This window comes from Callionymus lyra, chromosome 7 (genome assembly GCF_982586985.1).
Source record: "Callionymus lyra chromosome 7, fCalLyr1.hap1.1, whole genome shotgun sequence".
NCBI classification, from domain to species: Eukaryota; Metazoa; Chordata; class Actinopteri; order Syngnathiformes; family Callionymidae; genus Callionymus; species Callionymus lyra.
In genome coordinates, this window is record NC_141824.1 from 11,167,937 (window position 1) to 11,180,822 (window position 12,886).

Below are 12,886 nucleotides of genomic sequence, written 5' to 3' on the forward strand. Positions count from 1 at the left end.
AATAATAATAATGAGTGAATAGTTCTACAGCTGAATGAGGGAGTTTTGTAGATGTAGTTACAATTGTGGCCACCAGGCTCACTAGCATTAGTATAACTACTAACACTACATGACACATACACTGTCTCAAGTATTTACTTTGTGTATTTTTTTTGTGTCTATCCTACAAAGTTGTCCCTTTTTTTATATTACATTTTTAAAAGTTTTTAGAAATTTTCAGTTTTCTGGAAAACAAAGTGATTTCATTCATTTATTTTCTACCGCTTTATCCCGGGGTTCGGGGTCACAGGGAGACTGGAGCGTATCCCAGTATCATAGGGCGAGAGGCAGGGGACACCCTGGACAGGACGCCAGTCTGTCGCAGGTTACACAAAGACAGACAACCATTCACACACACACTCATACCTATGGACAATTTCCCAAAGTTCTCAATCAAGTAAATATTTCAATGACAAGAGAGTTTTGTAGAAACAGAAAAATACTGATTATACATAGAATCCAACATCTATTTAAGACACACCCAATGAAGACATTAGTTGCCTTACAAGAAAACAAAAGCCCCCCAAAAAAATTAAAATAGCATCAGACTTACTTCCTGTTAGACAGTTATGAAAAGAAACATTTTTTAGTGTCCCATTAGCTCAACTATGATTGAATTCGACACCTCTAGTTCGATTAAATGCACCTTAATATATCAGAGCCTTGAAAAAGGTTCGAGTACAGTCACCGTAAGCGAGTATGGAGGCCGTTGCGAGAGCTCGAGATGCTCATCTGGGCCACATTGGCGCTAAACAAAGACACATGTCCACTTCAGCGCTCAAATTAATTCGTTGGCTGCAGAACGCTGGCTCCGGCGTTTTAATCCCAACCTGTGGCCCATCCACGGTGAAAGTGACCACAGCCACTGTTGTGATTCATTCTGCGTCTTCTTCTTGGGTTTTTTTTTTCCTGTTTATCACTGCGGTCCTGGTGTGGTCGATGGTGGAAGCCAATCCCACACAAACTGTCGGCCAGAGCTCCGTGTGTTTCTGCGGCGCCCGTGGTTTCAACATCCCATCGTCGGACGACTCGTTTTTTTTTTCCATCGGATCCCTTTGAAGCGTCCGGCGGTGACCCGTCTCACGTCATCTCTCTGGCATTTCCAACACGACATGTTGAGAGGAACCAGAATTCCAAATCCAAAATATCTGAGGCTGATTTTGTGATGCGTTGTTATTGTGTGGGATTTATTAAAGTTAAGCCCTTATTTCCTCCCTGGTTTCTTGTTTTTAAAGCGACCGAGGCATATTTTACAGTGTTGTGATGAAGCGTTGTCGTACTCTTTTAAGCTAATTTCAGTGAATTTCCAGCACAAATCTTGGCGCAGGTGAGGAATAATCAAGAGATGCAGGATAAAGCGACGACATCAGGCTGATGAGAGACGAGGAACCGCGACGGACAGCTGGTTTTTCCCATCATGTGACCGCGAGATAACATCTCTCCCGGTGTTCGCTACAACCCTTCGTTGTGCATCTGAAGTGGAGACTGAATAAAAACCTGGTCCGGTCGCCGTGACGACCTGCAGGTTCAGTCGCCGTGTTTGAGTCGTATTTTGTATCCAATTGTTTTAACCACAGCTTTGTTTTTGCTGGACAGTTTAAAAAAGCGTATAAATAACAACATTTGGGTCATTGTAGGACCGACTACATTTTAACGATGAAATGATGAATGGATTCATAGCAAATTTGTGTCAAGCTCATTCACGTGCGGGGCCAATATCCTCAAGGTACAAAACAGGAAGTATGAGTAGGGTTACTCTTCTTAAAGTACTTTGTGTTTCTACCTTTTTACCAAACACACATATCAGTTTGTTTCATCTCTATTCCTTAGTCTTTATGGGTCGCAATATCAACCTGAACATCAGGAGTGGGCTGCAGAAAATGACCAAGTGGGCCAGATTTGGCCCCTGAGCCATGGGTTTGGAAGAAATAAAATCAAACCTGGAGTAAGTAAATAAAACTAATCACATTAATACACATTTTTTTTATTTTTGATTTGCCTTTTTTTCTGTATCAGGAGTTAACAAGACTTTTTGGTGGTTTATATGATGGCATCATCTGCATACAGAAAAACTTGGTGACAATTCTTCAATGATAAATTAAAGTTAAAATGGATATTTCACTTGCGAGATCTCTTAAAACATAAATGATACACTTTGGGCATATTTCTCGTTGCGTTCCCACGTGTTTTATCATCAGAAATCAGCTACATCTACAGCTGTAGAAATATCTCAAGAATGAATGTTGCTCTTTCAGTTCCCAAAGTTAGTGTTAGTTTTTTAGTCACATGTCTACAAAGGCCATGAGCCAACTCTGGAAACACAAACTCTCAAATATTTATTTAGAGAAGAGAAAACACTATATTTTTACAATATTAATTACCTTAAATATCTGAATAAATTGTACATCGGCCGTCATTTTCACTATGAGTTTATGATCCGCTTTCACAGTCCACATCTAATCCGTACATCCTTCTCCAGCTCTGCCTTGCTCAACGGCATCCCCGTGTTCGAGTCTCGACTCCACGCATGCAGCCTCTTGTGTACGACAGCTTCCCCTCCTGTACCGTGTCAGACCTCAGCTTTGATCTTTCTGCGGCGCGTCAGCTGGCAGCCATGTTTGTTTACCCAGCGTGCTCGGCTACCTGTGTAATTACCTCTAACGAAGTGACTTGTTTTGATTTGGCCGGAAATCTGATCCTGAGCTGGAGGAGGATGAGGGGATGGATTTGTGGTTGCCGGTTACGTTGTTTTAAGGACGGCAGAGGAGTTAAGAGCTTTAAGATTAATGCCAAGCTTAGAACACAAGTCCTTTTTTTTAAAGCAATAGAGCTGAAGTTATGCCGAGTTAGAATGACGGCGATGAGCAACACCTCATGTAAATATTTCAGTTGTGTTCAAGTCATATTACAGGTTTATTTTTTGAGTAAACTTGACTGAAATCATCTTTTTTTAACAAAAAAATAAAATAATAAGTAAAAAAAAAATACACCTTTAGATAGTAATAATCAATAGAACTATAAATTATATCAATGATTTTTACTTTTGGGTTACAAATGCCTCATCTTAAATAATAAAATGTATAATTATTATTGCTATTGTTATTATATTTAAATGGGAACATTTCATTGACAGTTTAACTAGACTTATGCATCATTTATCAGGCAAAGATACATTTTATTATTGTTGATTTTGATGGAAATTTTTTAAATATCTTCATATTATGCATCCATTAAACACTGTCACAAATTAAAATCTGGTGTTATCCGAGGTCATGCGACCCTCTGGTTGAAAAATGTTACGCAATTGTTAACCATTGAAACAAACTTTGACCCGTGGACATTCTGTACTCATAACTCTCCGGTCCCATATATTGATACACTTATATAGCTCTATGTTGTTTTTCACCATACAGTTCCAATTTTCAACAATGTTGATTTTTTTCATTTACAATGGACATGCATAAAAAAACGTTGTTTGTTTGTTTTTGTGTTGCAATTAAACTTCTGGCCACTATATGGCAGCAGTCATCACTAGGTCTGTGAACAGGCAAGAATCTGGCGATACGATGAGTATCACGATACACGTGTGACAAAATGATATATTGTGATGGATTGCGATATTGTAGGAAGAACGATATTTGTTATGGTTTTTACAACAACGAATTGAGCAAATACTTTCTCTAATCAAATTTAAAAGTGTTTGTAGAAAAGTTCTTATCAAAACATTAACAAAAAAATATATATTAACAATGAAGTGCATTAAGAGTCTAAAAAACCTGGATCAACATGCAGTATCCAGTATTTGTCAGTGTTTATCTTTTTAACTTTAAACTTTGTTTTAAAGACAAAATGAGTCAAAACATTGACAAATTTTGCCAACTAGAGGCCGGAGGTTTAATTGCACCACACAAATGAATAAAGTATCGGGAATAAAATATTGCGATATATATGGTTATATCGATATTTTCCTAAACCAATAGTTATTACATGCTCCACAGCTAAAGGAACAATGAGATCCCGGCGGTGACTAAGGACGAGAGGATGCAGTGACTCCAGCAGCTTTTAAAGCTGATGTTTAGACATATTTTGGTTTCAAAACAAATGAAAGCAGTTACGACTTCGTCAAGAGTCATGTGGTCTGTAAATACTGCAACACCAGAGTCAAGTACTCAACAATACTACAAGCATCAAAGGCCATGCATCGCATCATTGTCCGTGTATCTTCACATATGTCGATTTCTTGCTAATAAACGACTATTAGCTAAAGTTGTTTAGCTTGTGCTAATGTACGAGATATTTACTTGACTTTATGAACAATGTATTTATTTGTTAATGCTGCCGAGAAATATCACAATCTTGTTTTTTTTATTATTATTTATTTTGCATTAAAGCAACATCATGTTTACGCCTTTCATTCACCGATTCCAACACTGACGGGTCTTTTCCCCGCGGACGATGCTCTCCGAGCTTAATAAGCAATAAAACCTCCACAGTTCCATGTTGACATAAGCCTCCTCTCTCAGCTTACATACATAACCGCTCCTGTGAATCATTTGAGGCCTGGCAGCGGTTCAAGGTAAGCTCAAAGAGAATCTTGTTGGCAGGAGGCCGTGGCGGCTTCAACCCTCTTTAGAAAGGGTAGAGCGAACACAATGCAGCGTCTTCACCTCTCCGCTCACCTTCCTCTCCAGCATCACAGCAGTGGCGACCCTACTTTTTTGGGGGGGTTTTCTACATACGAGGAAGTGACTGAAAGATTCAAAACACATCTTCAACCTTTTTTTTTTTTTTAAACCACAAATTATTAAAGAAAATATTATTGTACTTTCATCTTGTTTTTGCTTTCAGTCCAAGAAGCACCAATAAATTAAATACACCTTTTTCACATATAATTGATAGACTCATGGCTACTTTTTAAACTTTTAATTATTATAAGTTTATTTTTTAAACTGGACACTCAATTATGACCTGTTCTTTTGTTTATTTTTTATCCATATGAAATAAAATCCCCTTTAATAATCAACAATATTCCCCATTCGTCTTCATTCTTCCCATTTTACTTTACATTTAAGTCCTTAAATTATCTTTTTTTAATAAAGTGAGGAATATTTCTTCTTAAACAACCATTTTGTCGTCAAACTCAAGGCCCTACACTGGCCCCCACTCTATGGTTTTCTAAAAGTAGATTCATAAATGAATAATAATTTAAGCAGATTAACTTTGTAACCTGTAAAGAAGTTTAAGATAAAATAAGGAATAAAGATTATTTTACAATCATTAAGAGACTCACAATAATAGGAAATACATTTGTTTTGGTAAAGGAAAACACAACTTTAATAAAGATAAATAATATATATAATTAATTAATAAATACATTGCTGTAATAAAATGTTGTGGAACCATTTAAAACTGATCTACGATTGATTTTTGGTTAGTTTTTTTTCTGCCACCATTAGAGTGCGAGGAACACATTTCTGATCAGAGTCGTCTGTTAAAAGTTTTCCAAACAACAATGTGGTCGACAGCCAATGGTGTGTCTCTGAATATTAAGTGACGGGGAAAAAACAAACGTGTCCATTCAAGAGTTTTGAGCTTCGAAAAATCTGGACGCTAAAGGTTTAAGGAAGTGTCCCAGCATGCACTCTGCAGACGATCCACTTTAATAAACGCCGGACACAATGATTCAGGATGTGTGTTTACATCACCTCCCCCTGCAGCAGCCGAGGATGTTCAGGCGTCGAAGGGGGAATGTGTTGGCGACTGTTTATTTGCTCGGCCTTCTCTTCTCTCCCCGGCGATGCCGCTGCATGAGGGCGAAGGCTATACATCCTCCTCTTCCTCCCTCTTCTCCCTGCATCCCTCCGTCTCTTTCCTGCACCAGGGTTCTGTGGACGATGGTTTCATGTTATAGTGATGATGGTCGAGTCAAGTCAGATACAAATAAGACGACCAGGGAGAGACGTCATAAGAGTGCAGCACATTAAAAATATACTTTAATTCATAAGAAGTATCATTTTCTGAATGTTTGATAGTTAACTTAAAAAACTTTTTTTATTTAAAAATGCAGTGCAATTTATAATAAAATGCATTTTGTAGTTTCTTTGATTTTTAAACTGATTAAAAGTTTGACTGCATCAGTTATTTAAAGCCACAAATAAGTCAAAACATGACAATAAGTATAATAACAGGTCAATAAGAAGAATTTAAAATTCAGTATCCAATTCACATTTCAAGATAGAGAACATTATTATTTTGACTTTTCTTATACAGAGCAGAACATATATAATTTTAAGTGCAATATAATTTAAACAATGTTTAGCATTGTCATCTATATTTATTGATCTTATATATTTTGTATTTCATGCAAACGTCACCGTATGATATTATCCACGATATGATTATTTATTACAGTAAAAAATATATTTAGAATATATATATATAAGATATTCTTTTTCAATAATAACAATAATACTGTTCGTAAAGTTTACTTAAATTATACATTATTTGTTGCCCTTTTAAATTGTGCATCTTATTGGAAATCAATTAAATAATAATATATTATTGATAATAAGCAGCGCCGTCGGAACCAGCACGGTGTCCCCTCTCCGGGCCTGTTGCTGCTTCTACTCTCGGGTCTCGAACCATCAACCCGGCGGTGAATCCGTTCTCTACACATTCCACCCGCACTCGTTTCTAAACATCCTAGTCACACAAACTACGATGTGGAGGAAGTGCAAGAGGGCAGGAATTCCACTCTTTCATTTTTTATTAAGTTCACACTGACGCAGCGCACGCGGTGAAACACGCGCAGAATAAACCAATACAAATAATGTATCATTAAAGTAGTTTAAATAACAGACGCTTTGAAATAAATTATTATAAACCATTTTATTGAGTTTATTTATTAATAAAGAAGAATACTGTGGGGGATATGAAGACTCTTTTTTTTTGCCTGCAGGGCCTGAATGAAACCATTTCTCAGGTCCAGTTACAGCGTTTGTATTATGTTGTTGTCGTTATTTAGAGTTGGTTATGTGGGTGAGACCACAGTCATGGTGGATTTAGAAATAAAGGGAACATAATATCTTTATTTGGGACGTGTGTGTTTCCAAGGTTTAGATCTTTTATTATGGAGATACTTCATTCATTCGTTCATTCATATAATATATAGATATGTATATATCTATATATCAAGTTTAACGTTTGTACTTTAATGGCAATTATACATTTTGGAAGGAAACATGATATTTTCATGTGTGTTTGCCAAGTTTAGAAATACGATATAAAAACGTGGAATATTTTATTCTAGACACTTCATTTGCTTATTTATATATTTAACACGTTTAACGTCCTCAGCTCGAGTATAAATGAGAAACAGAATAAAACAAAAACAGTTAATCCAACATAGCACGCATGCGTGTGGTGTGTCCGCCATCTTGTTTGGATTAACGCGGGCTAATTAGCGCCGTTAGCTTGTTTCATTTTCTAATCAAAAAAATGTAACAATAACAACAAATAAACACGGTCTTTTTTTTCGTGTTAATACTTTTCTTGTTGTTTCACTTTGTTTTTTTTTATGGGAAATTGTTTTTGTTTGAGCTTCCACTGATCTAGTTTCAGAAAAGATATTATCTCTTGGATAAATTCTCATGTGATCTGTAAACAAAAACATAATTTACAAATGTTTGGAAAACTAATTTATAGTCTATTATAATGACTCACAATTACATTAAATATATAAGAAAAAACGTAAATAAAGACAAGCCGTCATAGGTGATAAATATTTCACCATATTTTTTTTAATTTGTTTTTTTTTCCCGAATTCAAATATGTATTTTTAATTTTAAATAAATATTGTAAATATGCGTGGTTTACTTAAATTCAAATTAACGTCATGAATTAGTCAAATTTAAATGATAAACAATATTACGTTTTGTTTGTGTTTGGCTTCCGATGAGTTTAAACGTCAGTGACGTCACGCGACATGACTTGAATATTAGGGTAATTTGCAGGATATCAAGGGTCGTGTTTTTTTGGGGGGGGCAGTGGGGGAAACAAATGGGGGAGGGGGGGCATTGAAACGAGGGCTTACATGAGTGTGTGATAATTGCACGATGATGGACGTTTGGCTGAGAGTGTTTCAGCTGCAGGGTGATGACACACACGCTCCAACCTGCACACACACACACACACACACACACACTTGCACGGAAACATAGAGATATGATGGGGGGGGGGGTCTCTCATGGGTGGTCAAGGGAGGAGAAATGAACACCCCACTTTCAATGTGAGCTAATTAAGCTGCACTATCTGTCCAGCCTGTTGCAAACATGTCAGACCCGAGGAAGTGATTCGACCATTAGAGGCAGATCAGTGAGAGCTGCTCCTGTGACGCCATTTTAATCGAATATTTCTCCACATTCATGACTTTTTAATGCACTAAACTGATTTTTCTCAAGTGTAGATAATGTCGTTTATTAATAAGGGTTGCGAGAAAATCGAATGTATTTAATCATTTGTTTAAAATTAACTTTTGTGTGTTTTAAATGATTTGCACGTGACAATTATGCAACAGAAAACTAATAGAATGAAAACACATCACGTAGAAAAAATTGAATTAAATGTTCATGTTAACGTTTTGCAACTACTTGTATTGTAAGTTGAGTACAAAAAAAAATACGATTTTTCCTCCAAATCTACTAACTTTTTATGACAAAAAAATATATATAAAACGAATTTAATCCAACGGAATCTACTTTTTTTAAGTGTATATGTCTTTTCTGTTTTTCTATGTGCATGCATTACTTGTCATTTTGAAACGTTAAACAAATTTTTTGTCTCAAATCCTTGCAGTTTTAAGCAACATATATACAATTGTGGAAGAGTAGAGTTAACATTTAAAGAAGATATACACTAAAAAAACCTGAGTGATTTAATATATTGTGGGGTTTTTTCGCAAATACATGCATTAAAATGAGAATTTATTTTATGACACACAACTAAACTAATAATGAGTAATTGCAAAAATGTATTCTAGTAAACTAAAATAAACCCAACTTTTTATTTATAGAATCTAAAATAAATGTTTGCATGAGAAGTGGAAATTTAAAATCATTAAAATACAAAAACATTTTGTTTATTGTAGATTTATTTGTAGTAACGTCTGTCGTTTATTATTATTATTATTATTTGTTCAGTGTTGTTTATTGAACTGTCTTTCAGGGCTGCTTGTGTTTATCGTGACGAACTTGTTTTGACTTTCCCCGTGCGTGTGGGAGGAACCGTGGACGCGCACAAATCACAGAGTTCTACGTCGCTGCGCGTGGAACTGTCGGCGCACACGCGCACACGCAGCAGCGCCAGTGGGCTGGACTTGTCGAATCACAAACCACAACTGGGTCCATCAGAACCCAGTTGACAAGATCCTTCGTCCTGGTGGATAGTGAGCCACGCAGTCGCGAGAAGATCCATCGAGACCCGGAGTTTTTAGGGGTTTTTTTGGAGGTGGATCCCCTGGAGGACTCGAAGGCTTCTTTGGACTTTTGTTTTTTTTTGTCCGTGGCAATGATGGCCACGTACCAGAACCCGGAGGAGGACGAAGCCATGGCGCTGATGCCTCAAGACCCCAACGCCTCCAGCAAGCAGAAGGAGCGCCCGAAAGAGGAGCCGGTCCAGGAGAAGATCTCGGAGAAGCCGGACCCGTCGCAGAAACCGCCGTACTCCTACGTGGCTCTGATCGCCATGGCGATCCGCGAGAGCTCCGAGAAGCGCCTGACCCTGTCCGGCATCTACCAGTACATCATCCACAAGTTCCCCTTCTACGAGAAGAACAAGAAGGGCTGGCAGAACTCCATCCGACACAACCTGTCCCTCAACGAGTGCTTCATCAAGGTCCCGCGCGAGGGCGGCGGCGAGAGGAAGGGCAACTACTGGACCCTGGACCCGGCCTGCGAGGACATGTTCGAGAAGGGGAACTACCGGAGGCGCCGCCGGATGAAGCGACCCTTCAGACCCCCGCCGACCCACTTCCAGCCGGGCAAGAGTCTATTCGGGGGGGACGGCTACGGGTACCTGTCGCCGCCCAAGTACCTGCAGTCCAGCTTCATGAACAACTCCTGGTCCCTGGGTCAGCCGCCCGCGCCCATGTCGTACACGTCGTGCCAGATGGCGAGCGGGAACCCGGTGAGCCCGGTCAAGGCTCTGACCTCCCCGTCCTCGTATAACCCGTACCAGCGCATGGGTCTGCCCGGCATGGTGAACTCTTACAACGGCATGACGCACCACCACCACCACCACCACCCGGCGCACCAGCAGCTGAGCCCGGCCTCGGCCGCCCCGCCGCAGGTGTCCTCGGGTAACGGAACCGGGCTGCAGTTCGCCTGCGCCCGGCAGCCCGCGGAGCTTTCCATGATGCACTGCTCGTACTGGGAGCACGAGAGCAAACACTCGGCGCTACACACGAGGATAGACATTTGAAGATTTTTTTTTGTTGTCGTTGGACTCTCGAGCGTTTACTCCTGTGATTTCAAATATAAATAGAACCGAACCGTGAGTATTTTTTATAAAAACAAAAAAAGTGACTTTGGGTCCAGATGACCAAGATAAAAAAAAGGGATGTATTGCGCGTAAAAAACCCAACTTTACGCGCAACTAAACATCCATTTTCGTTACACAACAAACTCATCAAAGTCTCTTTGCACCAGTAGGGGGGGTCCCCCCAAAAAAAATATGCAAATTCAGGTCAACTCATATTCCATCTTGTGTATAATTCCAGTTCAGACGGAGTTTGTTATCATGTTTCTATTTTTTTTTTGTTTAATTTTTATTCTACAGCTGTGTCGTCTCATTTGTGTTGGGACCATGTGTTCATTTGAATTAGCACTTTTTTTCTAGATTTGTCAATTTCTTAATAAAAAATAAAAATTGTTTAAATAATAGACTGGCCGTGACGTAATCTGTTTTTTGGGGACGTTCATATTATATATTTGTTATTAATAGTATGGAAATAACCGGAATTTATCGTCTTATTGTTTGTGGAATATATTTGTTATATAAGGACATTATTATATATTATACATTATACATTAATTAATTTGCAATATATGTATTAATACGTTCTAAAATAATTATTGTTACAAATTCTAATATTAGATATTTCATTTGTTTTTAACATTTATATCTTCTGCCGTAAAGTAATTTACTGAGACCATCAAATGACGACTTCGTTTGCACACACACTTCTTTTTGGACCCGAGTGGGTCCCAGAAGCCCTGAACACGACCTCAAGAAGTTTGGACGTCTTCAAAAAAAAAAATAAACGTGATAACATCTTTGGATTAAAATATTTTCTCTAATATAAACGCGAGCTCAGCTTACTGTCATTTAAAGTTCGTTTTATTTATTGCAGACTGAGTGTTTGTTTTTAGAAGAATTAATGTCAGTTAGCACTTTGAGATGTGTGTGCAAATGTAAAGTGCAATATAAATGAAATATATTATTAATATGAACGCGTCACGCTGAGCTCATAAAGCAGGTTAAGGAGAGATTACAAATAAAAATAATCATGTTAAATTTGCGGGTTTTAAATCAATATGACGTTCTACCAAATTATAAAACAATACGTTTCGTATTTATTTAACTTTATGCTTCTGTTTAATAAAGGTTTTAAATTGCTTGTCTCTTCAGCAAATTCACGGGATTTCGTACATTTGGAGGAATATTACTGTAGACAATTTAACTGTATATTGACGTTATTCATAACTGTGTTATAACATGTGTTAATGTCGCATAGAATAGTTGCTCTTGGAGAACACAATTTGATTTACATTCTGTATTTATACAAAGTAAAATTCATCTCCATTATGTGCGTAAATTCAACAACAAAAGTAGCAAAACCAAGTGTCGCTCTTTCTCGTCTATTATTGTGCAAACAAACAAATAAGATAAGTTACATCCAACTCGCATGTTAAATTAGTTCTTAATTCAGTGTTTTATTTATTATTATTATTACAAATATAGATTATTCTTGATTGTGTAATAAGAGTGTTCATGATCTAAACATGTCAAAGTGCAGATGAAACGAGTGCTGACGGACTGAAATATTAACATCTAAAACGGCAACATTAAAAAATCAAAAATACATGAGAGCTAATAACCACTTTAGAATCTATAAAAATCGATATAAATGTAATTAAGATCCTACTTCTTTAAAGTTTACTGCCATTTGTGAACGGATCACTTTGAATTATATCTATATTTATTCATGTGCCTTCTCAAAACATTCTGAACTCGTCTTATAGTCCATAAACGAGCAGAAAAAAACACAACTTTCCTTTAACAACTTTTGAAGGAAAAAAACTTTTCGATTTAAAAAAATTAATGTAAATAATTGACTATTTAATATTTATGTTTCCCTTAAGACGGGCACACATGGATAGCTCTCACATGCATTTAAATGTAATTTAATTTCAATTCAATAATTTGAAAATATGTCAAAAACAATCATTTTTTTACTAAAATAAGAGTGTAAATTAAAAAAAAAAAAAGCTCCACAATTCCATTATTTACTTAAACCAACATCCTTTCTACACACGCATAATAGTTCCATGTCGAACGGCTTCTGTGCGTAAAATGTAAAAATAAAGAGAGTGCGTGTGCGCGCGCGTGTGTGTGTGTGTGCTCATGAAACCGGACAGTTGGGGAACAATGGGGCCTGCAGGCAGGATGTTCAACGCTGGACGTGAGTCAGGCCTTCACCTCTCAAAATATAAAAACCCCAAAAGGTGTGTAAACTTACATCAACGTCTCTAAGACATGTATCTATATTGTCAGGTAATTATCATTTAAA

General features: G+C 37.4%; 1 protein-coding gene across 1 annotated transcript; it reads left to right on the plus strand.

Moving 5' to 3' along the window:
- The first annotated feature begins 9,449 nt into the window (after nt 1-9,449).
- Nucleotides 9,450-11,717, plus strand: foxl2a (forkhead box L2a). Its single transcript, XM_087796390.1, has one exon. It carries the CDS (start codon nt 9,604-9,606, stop codon nt 10,513-10,515), a length of 912 nt encoding a protein of 303 aa, XP_087652516.1. The 5' UTR covers nt 9,450-9,603; the 3' UTR covers nt 10,516-11,717.
- The last annotated feature ends 1,169 nt before the right edge of the window (nt 11,718-12,886 follow it).

What these genes read in the sequence shown, in the direction of transcription:
- foxl2a (XM_087796390.1), top strand. Translation starts at nt 9,604, where the DNA reads ATGATGGCCACGTACCAGAACCCGGAGGAGGACGAAGCCATGGCGCTG.